This window comes from Phyllostomus hastatus, unplaced genomic scaffold (genome assembly GCF_019186645.2).
Source record: "Phyllostomus hastatus isolate PE091 unplaced genomic scaffold, TTU_PhHast_1.1 phas_scaffold_28, whole genome shotgun sequence".
Classification (NCBI taxonomy): domain Eukaryota; kingdom Metazoa; phylum Chordata; class Mammalia; order Chiroptera; family Phyllostomidae; genus Phyllostomus; species Phyllostomus hastatus.
The window spans coordinates 5,041,719-5,065,030 of NW_025334022.1; the positions used below are offsets into that span (position 1 = coordinate 5,041,719).

The 23,312-nt window shown below is 40.1% G+C and overlaps 1 protein-coding gene across 2 annotated transcripts in view; it reads left to right on the forward strand.

Moving 5' to 3' along the window:
• Positions 1-21,945, forward strand: part of CHRDL1 (chordin like 1) — a 148,327-nt gene extending 126,382 nt beyond the window's left edge. For both annotated transcript variants that reach the window (XM_045817554.1, XM_045817555.1), the window contains exons 8-12: positions 1,151-1,319; positions 4,775-4,984; positions 13,953-14,117; positions 16,155-16,244; positions 19,700-21,945. In XM_045817554.1, coding sequence (XP_045673510.1) covers positions 1,151-1,319; positions 4,775-4,984; positions 13,953-14,117; positions 16,155-16,244; positions 19,700-19,830 — 765 coding nt within the window. In that variant the 3' untranslated portion in view covers positions 19,831-21,945. The remainder of the gene's footprint in view (positions 1-1,150; positions 1,320-4,774; positions 4,985-13,952; positions 14,118-16,154; positions 16,245-19,699) is intronic.
• Positions 21,946-23,312: the final 1,367 nt, after the last annotated feature.

Below are 23,312 nucleotides of genomic sequence, written 5' to 3' on the forward strand. Positions count from 1 at the left end.
AGTTCTGTTCTTCATTTATTCTGTCCTCCTCTGTCCTCACTCTACCTCAGCTCCAGGAACAGAGGTCAGTAGCAGAATAGTGGGCTCATCATGTGCCTTTACCCCTTGCTGAAACAACAATGACTGGATTATTTGTGATACAAGACTCTAAGCTTTTATTAGGGACCACAGATTTCATTAATTCAACAAGTTTTTTCTAAGCACCTTCTAGATGCTAGACACTATTTTAGGCACAGGAGATACAGCAGTGAACAAAACAAAGTCCTCACCTCTGCAGAGCTGAATTCTAGTACTGGCATGTGCTGTCAGTTTTGTATCTATGAAATGTCTACAGTCTCTGTGCACTGATGTATGATCTCATGCCATTACCTATGTTGAATCTCAGTGCATTTATCTGAACTGTACTTGACTCCATCTCTTCCTCCTATCCAGTTCACCCAATGCATTCTCAAGGTTCAATGCTTGGAATCACAGTTTTGATTATCACTCTGCTTTAGAAACATCCCTCAGAGGCTTCCACATTCTCAGCTCTGTTGTGCACCAAGTCCTCACCCCTTAGTCATTTAAAGTCCTTCCTGATCTGGTGCCAACCAACTTTTGGAATATTATCCTTCAACTGTTACCTTTTATGGACTCTATTTTCTGTGCTGCACCTTCTCAACTTGGAAACCTCTGCCTGGAATACTCCTCACCCACTATGCCCCCCAAAAGTCTATTTACCCTTCATGGCCTAGCTCACAAAGCATCCCCAAAGAGAAGCTTTCTTTCTTATTCTAACCTGCACAGTATTTTATATTTATCTCGTGGCTTCTGTCATATCCTGTCTTGTGTTGCAGACTGCTACCTTAACTCTTAAACTCACATGTGAGAGTCCTAGGAGCAGGAAGGACACTTTACCCTTTCTGGCTCTTTGTTCCCTTAGAAGTTTGTAGGTGAATCTAGTCCAGTCTTCTATAAAAAGAGGGAAACATCTCAGTATGTTGCCAGTGCTGCTTTACTTTACATCCCTATTTCTCTATTGGTGTGGGTGGATGTGCAGTTTAGATCAGATGTCGTCACTAAAAAATTAAATGCCTTCTAATGTATGCAAGGCCATTTCTGCATTTTCACTGGTGGACTTGGGCAACCGAATTTGTCTTTGTCATTTTAGAGACATTCCTACCACCGCTCTCACGATGATCCTCTGCCAATCCGACAGACTGCAGGTCTTCCCCGCTTTCCTGGGACCAGAAGTCACCGGGGATCTCTTATGGATTCCCAGCAAGCCTCAGGCACCATTGTGCAGATTGTCATCAATAACAAACATAAACATGGACAAGGTAAGGGTCATGTTCCTTTTTTACCACATCTACATCAGGGCAGCAGCAGCCCTGGTGTTTGGAGGGCTCAAGCTGGGAAAGGACCCTTTCTCTCATGCATATAATACATTTACATGTGGGTCACTCACTATCAAGTCTACAAATTGAGTCTGTACAAGTGACTCCATAGAACACTTAGGATTTCCCTAAATACAGTTCAAAGAACGTATCTAATATTTCAGGTGTATCTGTTCTTATTTAGAGCAAAAGGTAAGAAATGCACCTAATGCAGCCTCCAGCATTTTCTCAGTGGCCCCTGGGGGTTGAATTTTGTTTGGGAAAGTTCATTGGATCTTTACAAGAATGAGAGGTTGTTCCTTTTCCAGTAGGAGACCCAATATTCAAAGGTACTCAGTGCCAAATGCTTTTGGAGCTCTTATCCATAGCTTAGAAATAACAAGTCTCTCACCTCCATGCACCACAGAGTCTCCTGGGAGTCTTGTAAAAGATACATTTCACAGGCCCCACAACCAAAGCCCATTCCTTCCTGCACAGAGTTCTCCTGCTTGCACATCCCCAGTAGTGGAAGTGGGGAGAGGGGAAATTCAATAAAACAATTGACCTTTTTAGTCATTGTGTCAACCAGCTCTTCAGAGCAAGAGCTCAGCCAGTTCCTTTTTATGAAACCATAAACATGTTTTGTTTCCTTTAAAGGAAGAACAAATCAAAGGCAGTTCTCTAAATGTGTTAAAAGTAATAAATTATTAAATCAAATGATTTAATAACAGGGGTTGAAAAACAATCTGTTACAAAGAACTCCTACTATAAATCTCAACAAAGCTAGTCAAGCCAAAGCTAGTTGATCACATCTGTTACTAGTTAGATATAAATTTCATATTACAGAAAAAAATTAAATTATTTTTGAAGCTAATAGGCTTAAAAAGAACCTTTAAAATAAAAATCTCAATTAAAATGGTGATATATAAGATGAATTGGAAATATTTACTATCAATCAGGGTTTGATTTGAAATTTAATAGTTGTAAATTTCAAGGCATTCTGATACGAATTTATGAAATGATGATGAGGAGGAGTAAGGTAAAGATGCAGTTTGATTTTCAATACTAAATTGCCTCCAGTAGATCCCATTTGCTCTGAAAATATTTCGAAGCCTTGAAAAATGTGTGGGGAAATGGACTTTGAAAATTCTAAATCCCATAATTCCTACAGGCCTCTTCACTTTCAGGGCAGAGGCTCATCCCTTGATTTTCTCCATGTCCTACAAAAGCCCCAGCTGGTTCACATTTATTCATTGCCCCCAACTGATTTGGTCAAAGCAGTTCTTTCCTAACCTTTCTACTGTAGTTCACTAGATAATCACTTGTCCCCACTCCCAACTTGCAATGCTGCATATCATGCATTTAAAATCATCTTGAGAATTTGTTGGTGGGAAGAAGGCTGCATTTCCCTTGAGAGAATTAACTTCACCCTATTGAACTTCAGAGTGTAGGCTCTCATCCAGTCTAGATTGTTTCTTTAGTCCAAATGTTTAGGGGAGAGGTATCCTAGCTATATAACATTGGGAGTTGTATAGCTGCCAGCACCTCTTTTTCTTTTTTAGCTCTCCTGCTAACTGTATTCTCTTCTCAGATACAATGTACTGGGTCCCTTGGTAGAGTCAAAGAGGAGAAGCAACAGGACTCTACCATTCTGAACTTGAGTCCAGTCTAAATTTTCTTGAAGCAGACAATGTACCCACTTGATTGCATTGTCTAGAAGGGAGTGTCACTGTCTGAGGGGGAGAGAAAAGAGGTCAGGGCAGGAGAGAGAACAACACATCTTTTCTGTCTTGTCATGTGATTTCATCCACATCCCTGAGCCTCACAGTTTAGACATCAAGTCCCTATTCTCTCTTTCTATAAGGTTGGGAGTTTCTCTGATTTAGATTCTTAGGTACTTGGAAATCTTTACACAGATTGACCTATTAGAGTGTCTAGTATTCTAGCAGCTCTTGCAAAGTACAGGAAAAGTCAGCCAATACATCCATATTTCTTAATGTGACCCAGTGGACTTGATGAGAAAGAAATAGCCCAATGATTCATCCTTTTGAGGCCACTGTCTTACAGCCAAATCAGTTAATTCCTAGAAACGCCCCAAGTGGGGCTATTTCTCCCACCCTAGCCCCACCTTAAGTGATACAACCCACCCTGGAGATGTTGTTGATTGGGATGCCGACAGGTCTCCCTGGGTATGATGATGTGATGGTAAGAATAAGAAACACACCCAGCCCCAGTTATGGCTTGAAATCTCCAAAATGTGTCAGCACTTTCAAAATGGGAGACAACTCATTCTCAGACCTTCCTATTTATAGCCCTATGCAGTTCTCATCCTGAATCCTAGATCCATGCCTTACTGTAGGAGCTGGATATGTTTTGGTTGGATTGCATTAAAGGATGTTCCTGTGACCCCTTCCCTTCATAGGCCCCTCAGCTTGCAGCCCAGATGCTTGATCTTGTAAGGCTCCTCAGAAAACATGGAGTCATTGACTTTCACTTCCCACTAAACAAATGTGAAACCACCAAAGGATATCTCTAGGACAGGCAGTGATTGACTTCAGCCAAATTTTTGTAGCTACTATAAGGTGGGGGGACACAGGATGCTCCCTGAAGATTAGAGGCAAAAAAAAAGACTACCTTTCACCACTTACCTGTGGTTCTTCCTCAATCTTGTCTTAGCACCTTTCTTCCCAGGCCAGCACCATTAAGCTCCATACCCATCTGTGTTCGTGGATGAAACTTTCAAAGCTTTTGATATTCTGAATGGATTTGCTTCAGGATCTGGGAAAAAAATTGGCCCTTTGGGAAGATTAGTAGTTTTTGCATCTAGCCTCCCTGGGTGGTAAATCTCTCTGGGAAATTTTCATGCCAAGAAGAACATCTACTTGGTCCATATCCTGTATGAACTATAGCTATTCAAACTACATTCCACTAGCGCTTCCTTATCAGATACCCAGGACAGGTACAACTTTGCTTTCACTCACTCCTGAACTTTAAAAAATATTTATTTATTGACTGCCTCGCACTTGTGAGCATCCAGAGGCTACTGCTGAAGAACCTGAATACTTGCCAATAGTAGAAAAGACACATGCTGTATTTTTAGTTAGAAGAGGCTTGACCCATGGACATGAACAATGGTAAGGGGATTGCCTGAGGGAGTGAGGGGTATTGGGTAGAGGGGAGCAAAAGTGGAAAAATCAGAAGTGTAATAGCATAATTGATAAAGTATAACTTAAAAAATGAAATCCCCACGTCCTAATTCTGCCCCAAAAAAGAAGAGGCTGCCCTGTAAATGTGTCTCTATGGCCATGTAAAGAACAAAGGATGCTTGATGTCTTAAGGAGTTCATGGTTTGGATTCTGAGCACAGGGGCCCATTTTTGCTCCCTAGCCTTTATTTTCTGGTATTGTGTTCTCTTTCAGTGTGTGTTTCCAATGGAAAGACTTATTCTCATGGCGAATCCTGGCACCCTAACCTCCGGGCTTTTGGTATTGTGGAGTGTGTACTGTGTACTTGTAATGTCACCAAACAAGAATGTAAGAAAATCCACTGCCCCAACCAATACCCCTGCAAGTACCCTCAAAAAATAGATGGAAAGTGCTGCAAGGTGTGTCCAGGTAAAAAGGCAAAAGGTGTGTTGGTTGTAAGCCCTGCCTTTGGTTGACTGAGATCCCCACATAGTCATTCTCAATGTTCTGTGAACATCAGAAATGTAATAAATATGCCACATCACTGTAATGGTAACAGTTCTACTAATAATGAACTTCATTCTATCCTCTTTGGAAGAAATGGACTACTAAGAATTACACTGTGGATTTTTTTTTTGTCAACCATGCCTTTGACACCATGTAGCCCTAAATGCCAAACTTAAGTCTTGGTTTTATAAATAGTAGAAAGTGTAAAAAGGTTCCCCTTTCTCCACATCCTTGCCAGTACTTGTTGTTTGTTGATTTATTGATGGTAGCCATTCTGACAAGTGTGAAGTGATATCTCATTGTGGTTTTAATTTGCATTTTTCTCATTATTAGTGACATTTAGCATCTTTTCATATGTCTATTGGCCATCTGTATGTCCTCTTAGGAGAAGTACCTATTCAGATCCTCTGCCCACTTTTTAATTGGATTTTTTTGTGCTCAGTTTTATAATTTCTTTATAAATTTTGGATATTAACCCCTTATCAGATGGGATATTTATACAATGGAATACTACTCAACCATAAAAAAGAAGAAATTTTTACCTTTTTGTGACAGCATGGATGGTCCTGGAAAATATTATGCTGAGTGAAATAGGCCAGTCAGAGAAAGACAAATAGCATATGATTTCACTCATATGTGGAATCTAATAAAAAATCTGCATCAATAAGCAAAATGAGCATAGACTCACAGATGAAGAGCAGGATGACAGCTGGAGGGGAGGGTTTGTAGTAGAGGTATTGAGCAAAAATAAAAAAGGACTCATGAACATGGAGAACAGTGTGGTGATTGCTGGGAGGAAGGGGTATAAGGGGGACTATATGGTAATGGAAAAAATACAATGAACATAAATTTAAAAAATAGAGAAATTAGGTTATGATAATGATTAGGAATAACAGTAGTAGCTTTCATTTACATTACTATTTACCTCATCAAAGCACAATGACATCCAAATACCTTTTTGAGATAAGATGAGAGACAAGTGAGGTATCGTGGAAGGAGAGTGGGTTCCGGTCCTAATTTAAGTTGCTGTGTGACTTTGGAAATGTTCCAGATCTGCTCTGGGCATCATCACCCTCATCTGTACAATGAAAAGTTTGGAACAGTTGACCTCCAAGCCCCCTTCCAAGACCAAAATCCTATCATGACATTATTATTTATCTGTTATAGATAAGAAAACAGGGGTGTATAAGTAGTGACTTACCAAGGCACATAAATAGATAATAAAACCAAGGCCTATAATTCCAGGCCAGTTTTATAGGCCTGGAAATATAAACTGATAACAAATGACAAATTAATTCTTTAATAGTGGTTTTAATACATGGTATAGATAAAATTATAGTTTATAGTATTGGGGTTGACAGAGTATAGGATTGGTAATCAAGTATTCTAGCCCTGATTCTGCTACTGGTTTCCTGTGTGATCTAGAACAAGTCACTCCACCTCCATGAGCCTCAGTTTTCTTCTCTGCAAAATGAGAGGGTTAGAATAGACTATTTATTAGGGTCCCTCTAGCTTCAACATTCTAAGAGTGAATGAATTAATTACTTCCAAGGACAAGAATTTATCATTTATTATGCCAAATGCAAAGCATTTTTGTAAACATAGTTGAAAAAACAAACATTTTGAAATGTACACAGAGAGCTAAATTATTTATTCCTTCAATTTAGGCAATTCCTCATGAGTAGCAGGCAACAATAACTTTATTCAATATGTGTTTTTTCTCTTTTAAAAATATTTTTCCTTATTTTTAGAGACAGGAGAAGGGAGGGAGAAAGAGAGGGAGACAAATATCGATGTGAGAGAAATATCTATTGGTTGCCTCTCATATATATGCACACAACAGGGGGCCAAACCTGCAACCTAGGCATGTGCCCAGACTAGGAATTAAACCAGTGACCCTTGGCCTTGCAAGATGACACCTAACTAATTGAGCCACACCAGTCAGGGCTCAATGTATAATTTTTAAGGATCTTCATGTAAGCCAGTGGTTCTCAAGTTTGTCTACACTTTGGAATCCTGCTGAGAGCTTCTAAAAAGAACTGTGTCCCACCCTTCAGAGATCATGATTTAATAGGCATGAGGTGTGGCCTGCACTTTGGAATTTTTAAAAGATCCCCAGATGATACTAATTTTCAGGCAAGTTCAGGGACCCCTGATATAGGTAGCTCCAGGGTGGTTTATGGTCTTGCTTCTCAAAACATGATTTGTGGACCAGCAACACCTCAAAGGTAGTTAGAAATGCAGACTCTGAGGTTCTACCCCAGACCTGCTGCATCAGAATCTGCACAGTAAAAAGACTCCTCAGTTGATTCCTTTGCACACTAAAGTTTAAAAACATTTATTAGTGGCACAAACAAAATCTTTCTTAATTTAGTGCCCCTTATCTACCAGAATAAACAGTGACAGGGTGTGACTAGGAAGGACAGGAGCTATCTGATCTGGAGTAGAGAATTGGGCCATTAAAATTGGTGAGGCAATGTACTCATCAGGGTTAGGGAGGAAATACATTCTGTTATTGATATGGACATGAGTCCACCCAGCCACAATGGCCTATTATGACTTCCAAATCTGTGATCTCACTGGATCCTCAAACCTCCTAATATCAGGTTAATTCCACAAACACAATTTTCTCTTTGGTCAAGGGTCTAATGCCTACAGTCATATAAGTAAAACAACAAGATAATTTCTTATTAAACTAATAGCTACCTAAACTACTGCAAAACCAAATACTATTTCATTGTGTGCTTAGGATTTTATTGATGCAGGTGATTTAAAGTTCACGAATCAAAAAGGTGTGAGAACAGGACACAGAATGGGCATTGCCTTTTAAACAATTGGCCTCTCAGATCAGTAATATTTATTAAAAACTTCACTTTCCATACTATTTGACTGAGCAACTTCACTCCTACAAATCTTAAAAAGTAATGAGACATATACAGATATACAAATAATGATTTTTTTCTGCAGTGCTGTTTACAATATTGAAAAATTATAAATAATTTGAAAGTCTACCCATATGGGGATGGTTAAATAGTTATATCTGTACTGTGAGGAAGGAGAGTTAGATGGCAGAGGAATGAATTGAAGTCACACTAACCTCCTCCCAGGACCAAGCAGGAATTACAACTAAGTTGTGGAGAAATCACCCAGAACAACTGAACAATAGCAAGAGATAAGACATATAACCTCAGAGAGACAGAAGAATCAGCTTCAGCACAACATGATGGTAGGGAGTGTGGTGGGGACTCAAGAATGCTGGCTGGGCACACATGGGGGCAGTGCCAGAGGGATAACTAAGCAACCAGTTGGATGCCCCTGGGAAGAATGGGGTCTAAACCCTAAGCTGTGATCCCCAGCCTAGAGCACCAGAGCCACAAAAGTACACAGATAACAACTAGCAGCAAAAAGCAGTAGGGTTGCCCTCTGCCAGAGACAGATGGCTGGAGATGCAAAGAGCCACTTAAAGGGCCAATGCACAAATTTTCACTTGTAGCCACTTACCCTGGGCTCCAGCAAACGGGGCAGGCAGAGTGGGCTACAGATGCCTGAGGTGAGACTGGGGATGGAAGCTTTGGGGAGAGAACTGAGAGAGAAGATGCTTGGATCCTGGTTCTGAGTCATCCCCCTTATGGCAGCAGCTATCCTGCTCAGGTAGACCTCTCCCTGCAAGCAGCAGCAGCTTGAGGGAAAACAATAGCCCCAACACCAGGAGGGATTCTGCTCCACCCTATGGTGCTTAAGCCTGACTGCTGAGTGCAGAGTGACTAGATGAACAACTGGAGGAGACAGCCACAGACAGTAGATCCCTGGAAGTCTCAGACAGACAGCTTAAGGCCAGACGGGGTTAACATCTGACATCAGCATAGGTGGATCCAGAAAGAAAAAACAGTGGTAAATACCAGAGGCTTCCGAGATGAAATGTGCTGTGGTGTTCTCCATTATTTATGATATTTTCTTTCCTGTATAGCTTTTTAAAAAGATTTTATTTATTTTTAGAGAGCGGGGAAGGGAGGGAGAGAGGGAAAGAAACATCAATGTATAGTTGCCTCTCGTGTGCCCCCTGTTGGGGACCTGGCCTGCAACCCAGTCATGTGCCCTAGACTGAGAATCAAACTGGTGACCCCTTGGTTTGAAGACCAGTGCTCAGTACACTGAGCCACACCAACCAGAGAGACTTGCATAGTTTTTTAACATTCATTTCTTGTCCATCAAGTTTGTGCGTATTCTGCCTTCTTCATTCCCTTTTTTATTCATGATGTAAATTTTACTTCCTCTCTTCATATTGCTCCAACTCCCAACTCTTATTAGTACTCCTCCCTCTACCCTCTCAAAATAATTTAAGTAGGTCATGTCATATTTGCTGTCCTTTCTTATAATAGTCGTAATGTCTTTATACCCTTATTAATACGGGTTTATTTGTTGTTGATAGTAGGATTGTGGTGGGGTATTTTTGTGGGTGTGGGTCTTTTTCCTGGGCTTTGTGGTTTAGTTCTGGCAGCACCTGCACAATAGCATACAAGACATGGTGAATAGAGTGACTCTCAGTCAACCAGCTGGAGGGAAGGACCCACCAAAGAACAACCCAACAACAATCAAAACCCAATTACATACAGAGATCTAACATAAACTATATAAAAGGCATCCTGAGATCATCAAGTTCAGAAGCTCAAGGAGACTACACCACTGAATCTCACAGATCTACTACCATAGAAGATCACACCACAAAGTCAGGGAGTCAAAACAGATCAATTTAAGGAGCAGAAGAAAACAAGAAGTTTCACAAATAATGGGAAGACAAAGAAACCACCCCCAATCAATAGGAAAGGAGGAATCCTCAGAAAGAGTGCTAAATGAAGTAGAGGCAAGTCAACTATCAGATATTGAGTTCAAAACAATGGTTATAAGGAAGCTCAATGAGGATTACTAAAAAAAAAAAACTACAGGGAAGCTATGAGGAACTTACTGTACTGTGGCACAGTACACAGCCATTAAAAATTATTGTAGATCAAGATTTAATGGCACAGAAAGATGTTTGCAATGTATTTGCTAAGTATGAAGACCCTGGCATATACAAAACAATATGTATATATGATCCCACTTAGTGTGTGTGTTGTGAGCTTCAAGGCCTGGAAGGTTCATGGTATCATGCAGACAGAAAATATTCATGGAGCCATTGGGATGTCTTGTATGCGTTTATTCACGGGTGGGCAGGCCATGCATGCTGAAAGCTGTGCATCCCCCTGCATGTCTCTGTGTAGCAAACATTGTGGCCCTTGCTCCCCAGTGTGGCACCCATCCTCGCCCCCAGCAGGGAGTGCCTACCTGCTTAAGTACTAGAGGCAAACAAAGCTGGAAAAATGCCAGAAAATTATATAACATAATATAATTCTGTGCATGCAAGCCCTCTTCATGTTATGGGAACAGTTTATTGGACCCAGTCTCAAGGCTATGATAACACTACTTATCATGTGCCTTCAAGGCAATGGGACACTGCTTCTCTTAGTTACCCAGATACCTTGGTGAGGAAGCAAGACTGCCTCCACTTACCCCACAGTATGTTAAAAAATAAAGTGTTCATAATACACTTAGACAAAAAAAAAAAGGAAGACTGGAAAGGTATATGGAGAATGTTAACAGTGGCTATATTTAGGTGATTGAATTATGGGTAATTTTATTTTCTTATTTTTGTCTACCTGTATTTTCAAAATTATCAATGTGTATTATTTTTGTAATTAGAAAAATAATAAAGTGTATTATTTTCATAACTTATCTTCAAAGTTCCAATTGACAATGTATTGAAGAGTCTGATTGACTAAACATGTTTCTCTGAAAAAGCTGCTTTCCCACTCAGGTGTGTGGAGATTGAGCAACATGGAAGGAGAGAGTTTCTGTTCCTTTCTGTGTAACTGTCTCTCAGTGAACCAGACATTGGTGTCTGCATATTGAATGACTCCTGATAGTCAATTTGCCTAACAATAGTTACTACCCAGAGGCCAGAGCACCAGCTGCAGGTACTCAGCAACTTCAGTGCATCAAGGGGCATGAACTTGTTCATGCATTCAATCTGGAAATACACATTATGTGCCTACTGTGTGCAAGACATTGTTGTAGGCACTGAGAATACAGAGATGAACAAGACAGACAACAGGTTACCTTACATTCTAGTGGGAGAAAAAAGACAATGAACACAAACCAATAGGTAATTTTACATTGTGATGAATACTGTGAAGGAAAAATAAATACAACCAGGTGATTGTGAATAGGGAGGGGTGGCATTTTCAAAAGAGTTGTCAGGGAAGGCTTCTCTGAAGAACTGATATTGAGTAGGGTCCTAATGATGTGAAGGGGTGAGAAATGGTAAGATCATGACATCACCAGCTTCTTAGAAAATAACACATGACAGAGGAAAAGGAACAAAGGATTGTGGAGGAAAATGATTGATCAGGAAAAAAGAACAGTAAATTCAGTTTTTCATGTTGAGAAGGGAAAAGAGACAGAATTTGCTGATGATACAGCCAAAAGATTCATTATAACAAATGATTCCAGGCTCCTTCAATAACAAACTAGGGCCACAATAACAGATGTGAATTTCACCTTTCTCTTTCCTTTGGTCTGGTAGAGGCTGCCTTGCCTGACATATAAGTGGCCACCTACAGGGTTGTGTGGGATTTCCACTTCCTGAATGAAGATTCCCCAACTTTCCTCTCACCCCACTATTCTACTCTAATACCAGAAATTCCCATAATTATACCTCCTTTGGGATTACAGCATAAAAAGCCCCTGTTAAGACAAAACTTTTCTGGGCTTTGCTAAAACATCCTCATCAGTCATCACCACTTCCGTAAGGAAAAGGTTTCTTAATTTCATAGTTTTGGAGGGCTCAGGACAGGAGCATTGCCACTGGAAAGTGGGAATGGCCAGAAATGACTTCACACATGGCATACTTCCCTGAAAGGAAATGAAAGTAAGTGAACATGGAGTGATCAGAAAGCACCTTCAGTTGGAGGTTTAATGAGGAGGATATTCCCAAGTAAGCAGTTCAAGAGACACTGTTTACACCAGGAGTGTCAAAGTCATTTTCACCAGGGGCCACAACAGCCTCATGGTTGCCTTCAAAGGGCTGAATGTAATTTCAACTCCTCAACAGTTAAGGAGTGGTTACATTTACACAGTCCTAAAATTATTTTGGCCCTTTGAAGGCAACCTCGAGGCTGATGTGGCCACCAGTGAAAATGAGTTTGACACCCCTGGTTTACACTTAACATTTTCAAGCGCCAGCCAGTGTTGGATCAGTAATGGATTTTGTTGTTTATAGATTCCTTCCAGTGAATGAATTAAGCTCTTGGAGGGGAAGGAGGTTTTGTATAGATTACTCTTCAGGACACTGGGAGAATTTTTAGCATATTATACGTACTTCCAGTACCATCATGGATTTCATATGGTAGTTATAGCCATAGTCAGTATTAAGCAGGTGAGCAAAATTTAGCAAATGAACTCAGCCCTCACTCTAAAGGTGATAATTATATACATAGAAGTCCCTGTGCATTTAGTGATCTCCTTCCCCTTCACCCACTTGAACATGCTAGCACACCCCTTAAATACCTAATATATCACCTTTTTTAGAATGGCCTACCAAGTAATTGAGTAACTAAAAGGAAGGTCTAAAGAAGAAAGGAATATTGATGTAGGATAATCTACAAATTGAGTAATCCAACCTGGAATCATCAAGAGATTTAGTTTTGTCCTCACTGTGCCAATATGGTGGTGGGAGTGGGAAAGATAACCAGGTCAGTAAGAGACATGCAATAGCAATTTGATTACAACCTCTAGTCCAAATGTGTCCTAATGGCTAACAGTCATCTTCCTAATTAGAGTCACAGATCCAAAGTACTCAACATTCAACACTTGTATCAGATACTTTTACAAATGATTTCTGTACTTATTCAAAATTTTCAGAGTGTCCATGGCTTCTCTTTGCTCTTCTGGGTTTGAGTGTACATTTTAAATACACAGCTAGAAAGGGCAATGAGGAGAGCACTGAGGGGCCAGCAAAATAACTAACTCACAAATAACCAAACAAGAGAAACTTTTCTTGGTAGGGGGCTGAAGAATGAGGAGGGTGGAGTGAAAAGATGAATATCAGGAGGTGGTACCTTTATGCTTGGAAGCTGAAATCCAAGTTTAGTTTGTACTTTAAGTGATCCATAGTTGAGGGAGTTGACCAATATTTTTGTGTCTCCCAACCACTCTTTGGCATAGCATGCTATATGACTAATCTGATATCTAGTTTTTGGCAGTGATGTTGATTTGGTACTATCATTCCCCTTACAAACAAATCAAAAAGCATTCAGAAATGTCAAGCCAACTTGGATAGATTATTTGTGCAAGTATATACACATAAATGAATGTTATAGATGTTTTCTAAGTGTAAGTGATGTTAGTGAAAGTAACTGAGGCCCTCTTTCAGACTATTCCCTGTGTCTCTGTTGGTAACACTGAGCTGGACAGACCATAATCCTGACCCAGCATGAAAAATCCCATGTTCCCTTAATTGCCTAAGAGATTTGTACCTAGCCACATTCTTTCTCCTCATAGAGGTCCACTTCTTCTGGGGTGATTGGTGGATCCACTTTAGTTTGTGGGCCAGTGTTTTGCAGAACTACGGATTGTCATCATGTGGACTTACGTTAAAGGTCATGTGCTCCTTTGTGATTTGGTGGCTGTTATAGGGGCAGCCTAAGCTGACACAGTGAAATATGGGTGTAACTTCTCTGTAATAATATTTTTGTTGATTGTTTACTTTTGATGAGTATGTGGTGTTACAAACAATGAGATGCATAAATCCAGAAGTTTGCTTCTAATTTTGGAAAACAGTGACAAAACTCTACCTGCTTCCTGATTCTAGAACTTCCAGGCCAAAGCTTTGACAGCAAAGGCTACTTTTGTGGAGAAGAATCAATGCCCATATATGAATCTGTGTTCATGGAGGATGGGGAGACTACCAGAAAAATAGCACTGGAGACAGAGAGACCACCTCAGGTCGAGGTCCATGTTTGGACCATTCGAAAAGGTGAGCAAAACAATTAATTTTTGTTTGTTTTTTTGTAAAAGGGACACAGGTAAGGAGGGAAGAACTCACCCTAATTTTGGTTCAACTTGTTTCTCTGTTTGGGTCAGAATATGTCCTGATTGCTTAGAAGCTAACACATGACTAATACAGTTGTTATTATGGCCTTTAAATTTAAGCTTAGCTTGAGCTAAAAAGTAAGCATTGACCCTTGGGGTTTGTTGTCTTTCTTACATAACCAAGGCTAGAGGAGTGGTTCTCAACCCTGGCTGCCATCAGAATCATCTGGGACATTTTTTTTAAATACCAAATGTCTGGGCCTACCCCCGGAGATTCTGACTAATTGATTTGGAGTGGGGCCTGGGCGTAGGTGTTTTTTTAAAGCTCCACAGGTGATTCTAGTGTGTGGTCAGGATTGCAGACTATTAAACTGTAGTTTACCATTCTTTTCAACACAAAGCTCCACAAGCATGAAAATCTATTCATTTGGTAGGAAGCAAAGTTTCTTGAATCATGCTATATACTCTGGGGTAAAACAAACTTAAAACATCATCCCTACCCTCAAGACTATTGTCTTAATGTAAGAACAATGCCAGTCATGCTATCCAATTCCTTTTTGATTATTCACATTACTATAGAAAGCCACATTGTTGCTCACTATAATCCTACAGCTATTCAAACCATTCCATACATAAAAGACAAGTACTGGTCTAGTCTGGTCAAGTTTTCTAGGAATCCAAGTGTAGGGGTGAAATCAATTAGAAAATCATGCACATGCTTTCTTCTACTGGCACCTGCATAAGGCTCAGACTCTAGTATGTTTCAGCATCATGCAAGGAGGTGGTTTAAAATGCAACTCCCTACCCCTACCCATGAAATGTGACTTCAGTAGCATTGTGTAGTTCTGGGCTTTTGAATTTTTAACCAGTAGCCAGGTGATTTTAACGCAGATGGTACTTGGACCATACTTGGAGAAATAACTGCGCTTAGTACTTGTGGGGCTTTTTCTCTCCCTTTGCATTACCACCTTTTGTTCTTGAAAGAGCTCCTCCCTACCCCTTAAAAATATGCTAGAGCACAAATGTTTCTTGTCCACATTTATTTTTTGCTCTATACCTAGGAGTGTTGATTTTTAGTCTCTAGCTCCCTAGCTCCTCTGTAACTGACCACCTAGGACTAAGCACTGTTCTGTTGATTTCCCTAGCAGTAGGCACACTATTCATCAAGGAACATCTCACACCCCACAGAGCTGTGTGGGTGTTTTTCAACTTGCTAATGTAACATCTAAATAACCTTGTTATAGTGCTGTGTAATCCAGGTGTGTGCATGGTGTGCAGAGAAAAACCCAGGCTTCATTTACATTGCTCCTTGTAGACCTCTTTAGGATTAGTTAAGTGGGCTGATAACATGGTGCTCCTTTACTTCAATGGCACTTTCAGTTGTTTACATGTTATTTTGATAAAAGCTATTGAGGAAATTTTGAGACTATGGATCCTCCTTATTTTTATAAGAAAAATCTAAAGGAGATGTGCCTGTTCCTCAAAGGAAAATATGCTTTTTGGTGAGTTCAAGAACAAGAATGTCTTTTCCATTTACACAAACAACCTATTTGCAATCCCACTGCTGTCTTTCACTGCTTAGCCACGAGGACTGACCAGTGGTTTGGCAGGGACATTGTCTACCCAGACTTGGGGCAAGGACAGAATTTCTAATAATGCCTCTGGCTGCAGAAGCTCCAACCAGCACCCATGTTTGATTCTATGTGGCTTTCCCTAGGAGGAGCTCCCATGGCCAGCAGCACTATTTCCCCTTATCACCATCCTCTGAAGAACCAGGAGGAGGCCAGTGAGCCAAGAAAACAAATGGAGTTAATTATAGCACTTGAGCCATCCAAGTTCCTGATTAAGCACATTATACAGCACAGCTTAATACTACTAAGCCCCAGTAATAAGATGATATGCTCAGCTCAAGCAGAAAAAGGGGCTATGGGTTCCAGATAGAGAGCACCTGACCACCTGCTCCACTTTTTGCTTGGCCCAGGCATCCTCCAGCATTTCCATATTGAAAAGATCTCCAAGAGGATGTTCGATGAGCTCCATCACTTCAAGCTTGTGACCAGGACAACCCTGAGTAAGTGGTACCTCTCTTTACTCTTCTGTGGAAAGCACATCCAGTTTTCAATGGAGCATAGCCCCAAATAAAGTCCCTCTGTGTTCTCAGGAAATATTAGCAATGTTCAATATCAACATTAGAGGATGTTCTATCTCTCCTCTAGTGACTTAGCAGGGAATGGGTGGGGTGTCTGGATGTGAACTGAAAAGCCTGGACCTGGTAAATACAAATTCAGATGTAGTTGAGAATAGCTACCCCATATCATGGTTTCCTGAATATCTTTAATGAAATTGCTAAACTCAGGGTTTCAAAATAGTTAAAGAAAGCTCACAAGATTCCAGATCTGGTATATTTATGGAGACTTCACATCTGGAAGGATATGTCCTCTGGTGGTGGGGATGAGACAGAGAGAGGATGAATGCATATCAATTCCTAAATTGTATCAAAGTTCTGTTTGGGTCTTTGGAATTGCCCATGTGGTAATGTTTCTTTAAAAGCATTCAGGCACTCAAGCATACTTGTAACTCTCCCACTTCCTACGCTAGATGGAGACTAGGGACCACATACTACTAGGCACTGGGGGGTGCAGAGCACTTCTGAAGACAACCAAACAAAACAAAATATCTATCCACAGGGAATTCTAATGGGCGAGACAGAACATGAAAATGCCTTCACTATGAATTAGTATACTTCTCAGGAGTTAAATACCTAAGTGCTCAGGGGAATCTGCGAAGAACAATGAGATGAGAGCCAGGTGGGCTTAGTTGGAGGAGGTGTGATTTAAAAGAGAAGGGTGTGACTGGGCAACAGGTCAGGGAATCAGTCCAGGAATAGAGTGCAGCCGAAGAGAAGACTCAGACAGGAACAAACAAGAAGTGTGGGTGTGGATGTAGGTGTGGGTGGGTATGAGTGAGGAACAATTACAAAGACCACATAGGGTACTGGGAAAGATGACAAGAGTTGGAGTTAGGAATTAGTCAGAGGGCCTGAAAGAAACCAGTGAGAAATTCAGATATAAGGCAAGTAGCATTTTGTAGCTGCTCTAAACTTACAGTGTAATGATATCAAACTATCATTACATATGATAGTTTGGAAAGATGGTGTTTTTGGAAAGATGTCTCTTGGCTGTGAGATGGATTTATTAAGCACCTACTTCAATAAGGCCAGATTCTATAGAGCCCAATATGCCATGCTAAGAGTGTGGACTTGATCTCCAGACCAGAGAACCCCAGTGAAGATTTTAAAGCAAGAAAGGGGTGCATTCAGATATGTTTTATAGAAAGAGGCACTTGCTGTGTGGAGTGTTGGACTGTTAGTGAAAGAACTGGTGATAGTCTGAAATAGGAAGTGATTAGACTGTATTAAGTCTGTTAGGCAGGGGAGCAGAGGTCACTGTGATGGACATATCTAAAATCATCAGGAATAGTATCAAAGAGAGAAATGAGTTTGGAATAATTCCAATATTAACAACTTTATAGACTAGGTGAATTACAATACCATTTACCAATGAGAAACTGAAGAATAAGCAGGTATTAGTGGAAAAATGAGTTTCACTTGAAACATCTTCAGTCTAAGATGCTTAAGAGCCATCTGAGAAGAGGTATCCCATTAGCCTCTGGAAATAAGGTTGATGAGATCAGCTATTTGTTCTGCAGGAGACTGACAGACAATAAACTGGAATATAGGAAAATTAAAATGGAGGAGCTGGGAGTACTTACATGTGAATAAGGAATAAAGGATATCAAGTCTAGGATCCTAAGATCAATTATGTGACTTTTGAAATTATCAATTAACCATATTTTGCCATATATAATGCATACCCATGTTTTTGGCCCAAACTTTCAGGAAAAAATATTTTGTTTTAATTTTTAATTCAGTTATTTATTTATATTTACATAGAAAACTAATTATCATATTCCAGGATATTATTTTTACATGTAGATATCATTATTGCTTTTAATGCATAAAAATAAAGACTTTAAAACATTTATATAGATACAGAATTAGTAGTACCCATGTATAATACACATCCTTATTTTTCCCTAAAAAATTTTGGGGGGAAAAGTGTGCATTATACATAGCAAAATTTCAAAGAATATGTTTCTGTTCATATTGTGAACACAGCACTTTGCTAGGCACTGGGGAACTTGAAAGATTAAACAAACTTTCTACTAGTAACAGGGTTTGAGATGTATAATGGAATTAAGATGGCATGTGCTTCAAACTGTGCAGCTGAGGGAAGTGGGTAATGAGAGGATCCTGCAGAGTCATCTGGGTACAAAGAACAATCCTGGCCTTTTTATATAATGTGCCTCTCAGATCCTGACACAGAGTAGGCCTTCAAGTAAAAACTGGTTCCTTACCCTTCTCTTCTTTTTTCTCCTACCTTTCCATTGAGTTGGATAAAATAAAGAAATAGGAACCAAGAAATTGAGTCTGTGAAGGAGAGGGTCATATACTTATGTGGCTAGTGAAAAAAAGAAGAGGTTCAACATAGCTCCTGAATTAAAAGGCACTTACTAACTTTGAACTAGGAGCGCTCTAGGTGTGACACTGAGTGTAGGAATAAAAGAAGACTTAAGAGGCTATCAAAGATGGGCAGTTTGTTATGTAAATTATTTGACAGGACAAGATGATAGCAGGAGAAGAAAGATCTTGCCACTCTCAAGGACAAGGAAAGTTAGAAAAGGAATGGACCAGAGACATGGAAAAGTTTCCAGTGCTCAGCACAGAGTGTGCACTCAAAAATGCTTGCTCAATTAGCATGACAGAATGTGGGATAGAGAATATGGTAAGGACACTTTTGAAGTGTGTGCAGTTCCATGGAGGGAGAGGAGAAAATAGGGAATAGAAGGTGTACAGCCCTGTTTATCTGGAGTAGACTGGAACTCTATAAGGAACCATGGGAGGGGATTGAGGGATGCTGAGGAGGAGGTAAGTACAAACTGCAGGCATATCAGGAAGTAGAATTGAGCAGTTTTGAACAAAGGTTGGCAGGAATAGAGAAAACAGCAGTAAATAATCAAGTAACCCAAACAACATTTGGGCCCCCCAAAGTAAGCAAAGCCCCAGTAATGTAACAGGTATTTTTTTCCAAACTGCCTCATTTGACCTGGTCCCATGTGAACTACCTAAGTAGCAGCAATCTGATAATGGATCATTTTGCAAATGTTAAATGTACTATAAAATTTCCAAGAACAATACTTAAATTTTACTCGAGTCAGTTATGTATTATTCTTTGGATTCTTACAAATGCTATGTTTTGAAATGAAAACTCCATGGCCCATTCATTTCCCATGTTAGCCCCTAGAAAAGTGTTTTGGGGCTGTTTTGTTGAAACCACCTGACATTTGTATCCCAGTTTCCCTGGTGGGTCAATGCATGAGTAGGGAAGGATTGGGGATATTGGTTGTACTCCTAATTGTCCCTTCTTACCTGTTACATATCCAGGCCATTCTGTGTTTGCCTTTTAGGCCAGTGGAAGATATTCACTGAAGGAGAAGCTCAGGTCAGCCAGATGTGTTCAAGTCGTGTGTGCAGAACAGAGCTTGAAGATTTGGTGAAAATTCTGTACCTGGAAAGGTCTGAAAAGGGTCACTGTTAGATGAGACAGACAGTATTGAATAGGGTAAAGCAAGCAAACTCAAGCTGCAGCTGGACTGCAGGTGTATTTTGCTTAAGTCAGCAGTGCTCTAAAACCCAAACTCAAATGCAGCTAATTATTCATGCCATGCACAGCATAACTTGCTCCTTTATGTGGAATAGTGTGTCATCCCTTAAACACCTTCTCCAAAGAGACTAGATAAGTCTTGAATTATTTGTAGGAAGAAGAGAAATGGAGCACCATAACTTTTCTCTAGTTTCTAGGAGAATCACATTTCTTTACAGGTTAAAGAGTAAACAAAACCCCTGGGTTTTTATTCAGAAAGTTATTCCAATGAAAGAAAGAGAAGGGAATTGCTTCTTAGCAGGAGTTCTGTAGTACAGAGAAAATATTTGTATAAAATTATACTCTTCAAATTTTAGAATGTCTTGTGTTCTTTCTTAAAAATTCTCTCTCACACACACACTAGAGTACAGCCTTTATTATGAGGCAAGGCCAACATAAGACTCTCCCCTTCTTTCCTTGTCCTGATTCCCAAGTAGCTTGGCAGTTGTTGGTACCCAAGAGAGTAAATAAGGGACTGTGAGCAGAACGCTCTGCCCTTGGGCCTGTGATGAGGTTGCTGAAGTCACCAACTATGGTGGCATGGTGAACTATAAGAATATCATGCTATGACTGCATTCACTTTGAAGTGGTAAATAACTTTTCCCTAATGATACCACTTCCCTTCTCTCCATGAACCTACTGGGCCTCCATAAAGAAGTTAGAATTGGCTAATATTTTCAGAAATTTAATCCATATTAGACAAATAATTGTTGCACAAAGAAGTTGACAGACATCAACAAGTCCATTTTTGTGTTTTCAAGTCAGTAACGGTCACCAATTAATAGCACAATACTCACCAATTTTCTTGGGACCATTGTTCTCTAGTTCAAAAATTTAGGTGAAATGATTAAACTCCAGGAGCTCCTTAAAAGGGCAGTTTCTCTTCTCCAATTGCAAGAGTAGATTTTTTCTTCATACAGGGGCTCAGTCTTCATGACCCTCTGAGTGTCAGCTCTTCCTTTAGGAGGATTATTGCTTATTTGGGAAGATGGTAATTCTGATATTGATCTTTATCATAAACTTTCCTGCCATTCTTATCTCACCCACCAAGCATGGATTTCAATTATGGATCCTAGAGAAGGCTGGTCCAAAAATGTCTACTTGCAGCCCAATACCAGAACATAAATTATCCATTTTGAGGTCTGGCTTTAGAAAGTATTTCTGTGGGAAAACTATAAATTCTCCATCACAAAGATATCAAGCCTTCCTTTTAGATTTACCTCCTCTAAAGGACATGAATGAATTCTAGTGAGTACTTAAAAATATTAAGGACCTGGAAATCCAAGATTTCACACTCTATGACTAGAGGTGAAATGAATGTTTTCATAGAGTATTTGATAGCAATAGGGAAAAATATAAAAAGTTCAGTCTTATGGCAAGTTGGCATTAAGGAGTCAGTTCTCATGAAAGAGACACAGGGGTTTTATGGCCAGGCCTTCATGGGACAGCCACTCACCAGCCCCTCACACACAATCTCCTCAGGGAAGGGAGGTAAGACATCCAGGGATGAAAGACCACAGTATTTCCATAGTGTGGAAAGAAGTAACCGATCCTGCAGCAAAGTGGTGATTTCCCCCTCTTGATGACTCACCCCAAAGCCTTCCTGCCCAGGTGTTCTCTGAAAGCTCAATCTTCAGGGAACACCCAGAGAGCTTCCCTAAATAGATTCCTACCCCCAGGTGATAAGACACCTTTCCAAAGTGCTGTATGAAGCAGGAGCTGGGGGACTGTGCTGAGCCAACATAGAAAGTCTCCAGTGTTTGGTGTTCTGTAGGGAACAGAAGATAAGAAGCAGCAGCCAAGCACCTATAGTTAGTAGAAAGGAATGGATGCGGTTCTTCTTGTGTATTTATTTGTACCATAAATACTTGGAATAACAAAGACAATAAGTACCATTTAGCAGTTGTAGCTATCTTATATAGTTAACTCATGTGAACAATTAAGGGTAATGTAACAGCATTATCCTTTCACTCTTACCACAGGACATGTACCTAAATGTGGTACTTATATATATAGTCACTGTATTTCTGAATTTGTAAATTAATAAAAAAGTGAATTTTGAAAAACATATGTGTGGTAATGGCTGTGTAAGTGATTGACTCTGGACAATGCTGATCTTGGACTGGGTAACAGGTGATAAGTAGACCTGGCTGTTTCTCACTCAGGTTGATACCCACACCCAACATACACACACTATAGCATAACAGCTAAGAGAGGGAACTTTGTAGTTGGACTACCTTGGTTTTTAATCCCATCTGGGCACTTACAAGCCATTTGTCAATTTCCCCAAATATAAAATGGGGGATAATAATGGTACCATTTTCCTTTGCCTACAGCCTTACAGTGAGGTTTAATTTACTCAATGTATATAAAGTGACTAGAATAGTGTCTAGTGTACAGTGAGCATTCATTTTTTGGCCATGGATGTTAAATAGTGGCATGTCACTGAAAATGGTCATTGATTTCTGGCTTCCCTTCAGGCCAAGACATTTAAGAGATTGGTGACAGAATGCCATTGACTTGGATTTCAAGAGGGCTTCAATTCTGGTTTTCTCCTCTGTAGTAGATTTGTATAGGGAGCAGGGTAAGAGTTTTGTCACATATGTATATCCAAATTCTATTCCCTCAAACCCCTAATACCAACTAGATTTGTGCTATAACAGAAGCCAAGATATAAGAGAGCTGTAATGTCAAATAACATAAGGACAATAAAGTATGCATCAGTGTTAGCAACACAAGTCTGGTGGTGAAATGCTGGGGGAGTGATAGAAGCACAGGCCAGAAGTGAGTAGGGAGATGAGGAATTGGAGGTAGCAGTTAAAGACAACTCTTTGGAGAATCTTAGTTACAGAGAGTGGAGAAAAAGGATAAGGAAGTAACTGGAGAAGAATAGGAGGTCAAAGGAAAGCCTTTTGCCTTCAGTATAGGAGCTATTTGGCCATGTCTGATGCTGCAGGGAGGGGTCCTATAGAAAGAAAAAGATTTAAATTATTGGGATAAAGAGGGTTAACCTATTGTGTGAGATGCATGAGAAGTCATACCCCCATGCTGAGCCCTAAAACTCACAATTCTTGGCCCATAACCTGGACAGACTTTTGGCCTTTGCCAACCCCTTATTGTGATTTAGCTGAACCTTGTTCCTCTCAATTCTGTTAGTTTGGTCTCTTTAACATCAAACATACTGTCTACAGGAATGGTAGACTATAAATTTCAATATTAATCCCACTTCATTGGGGGAGTCACACATAACTCAAACCAGACACCTTGGCTCCATCAGCCATCTTCCCTTTCCCTGATCACTAAAATCCAGATTGCACCAAGTCCTGTAAATGTGCTCTCCTACTAGTCAGCACTGGAGTTTTGATCTGCTCCATTTC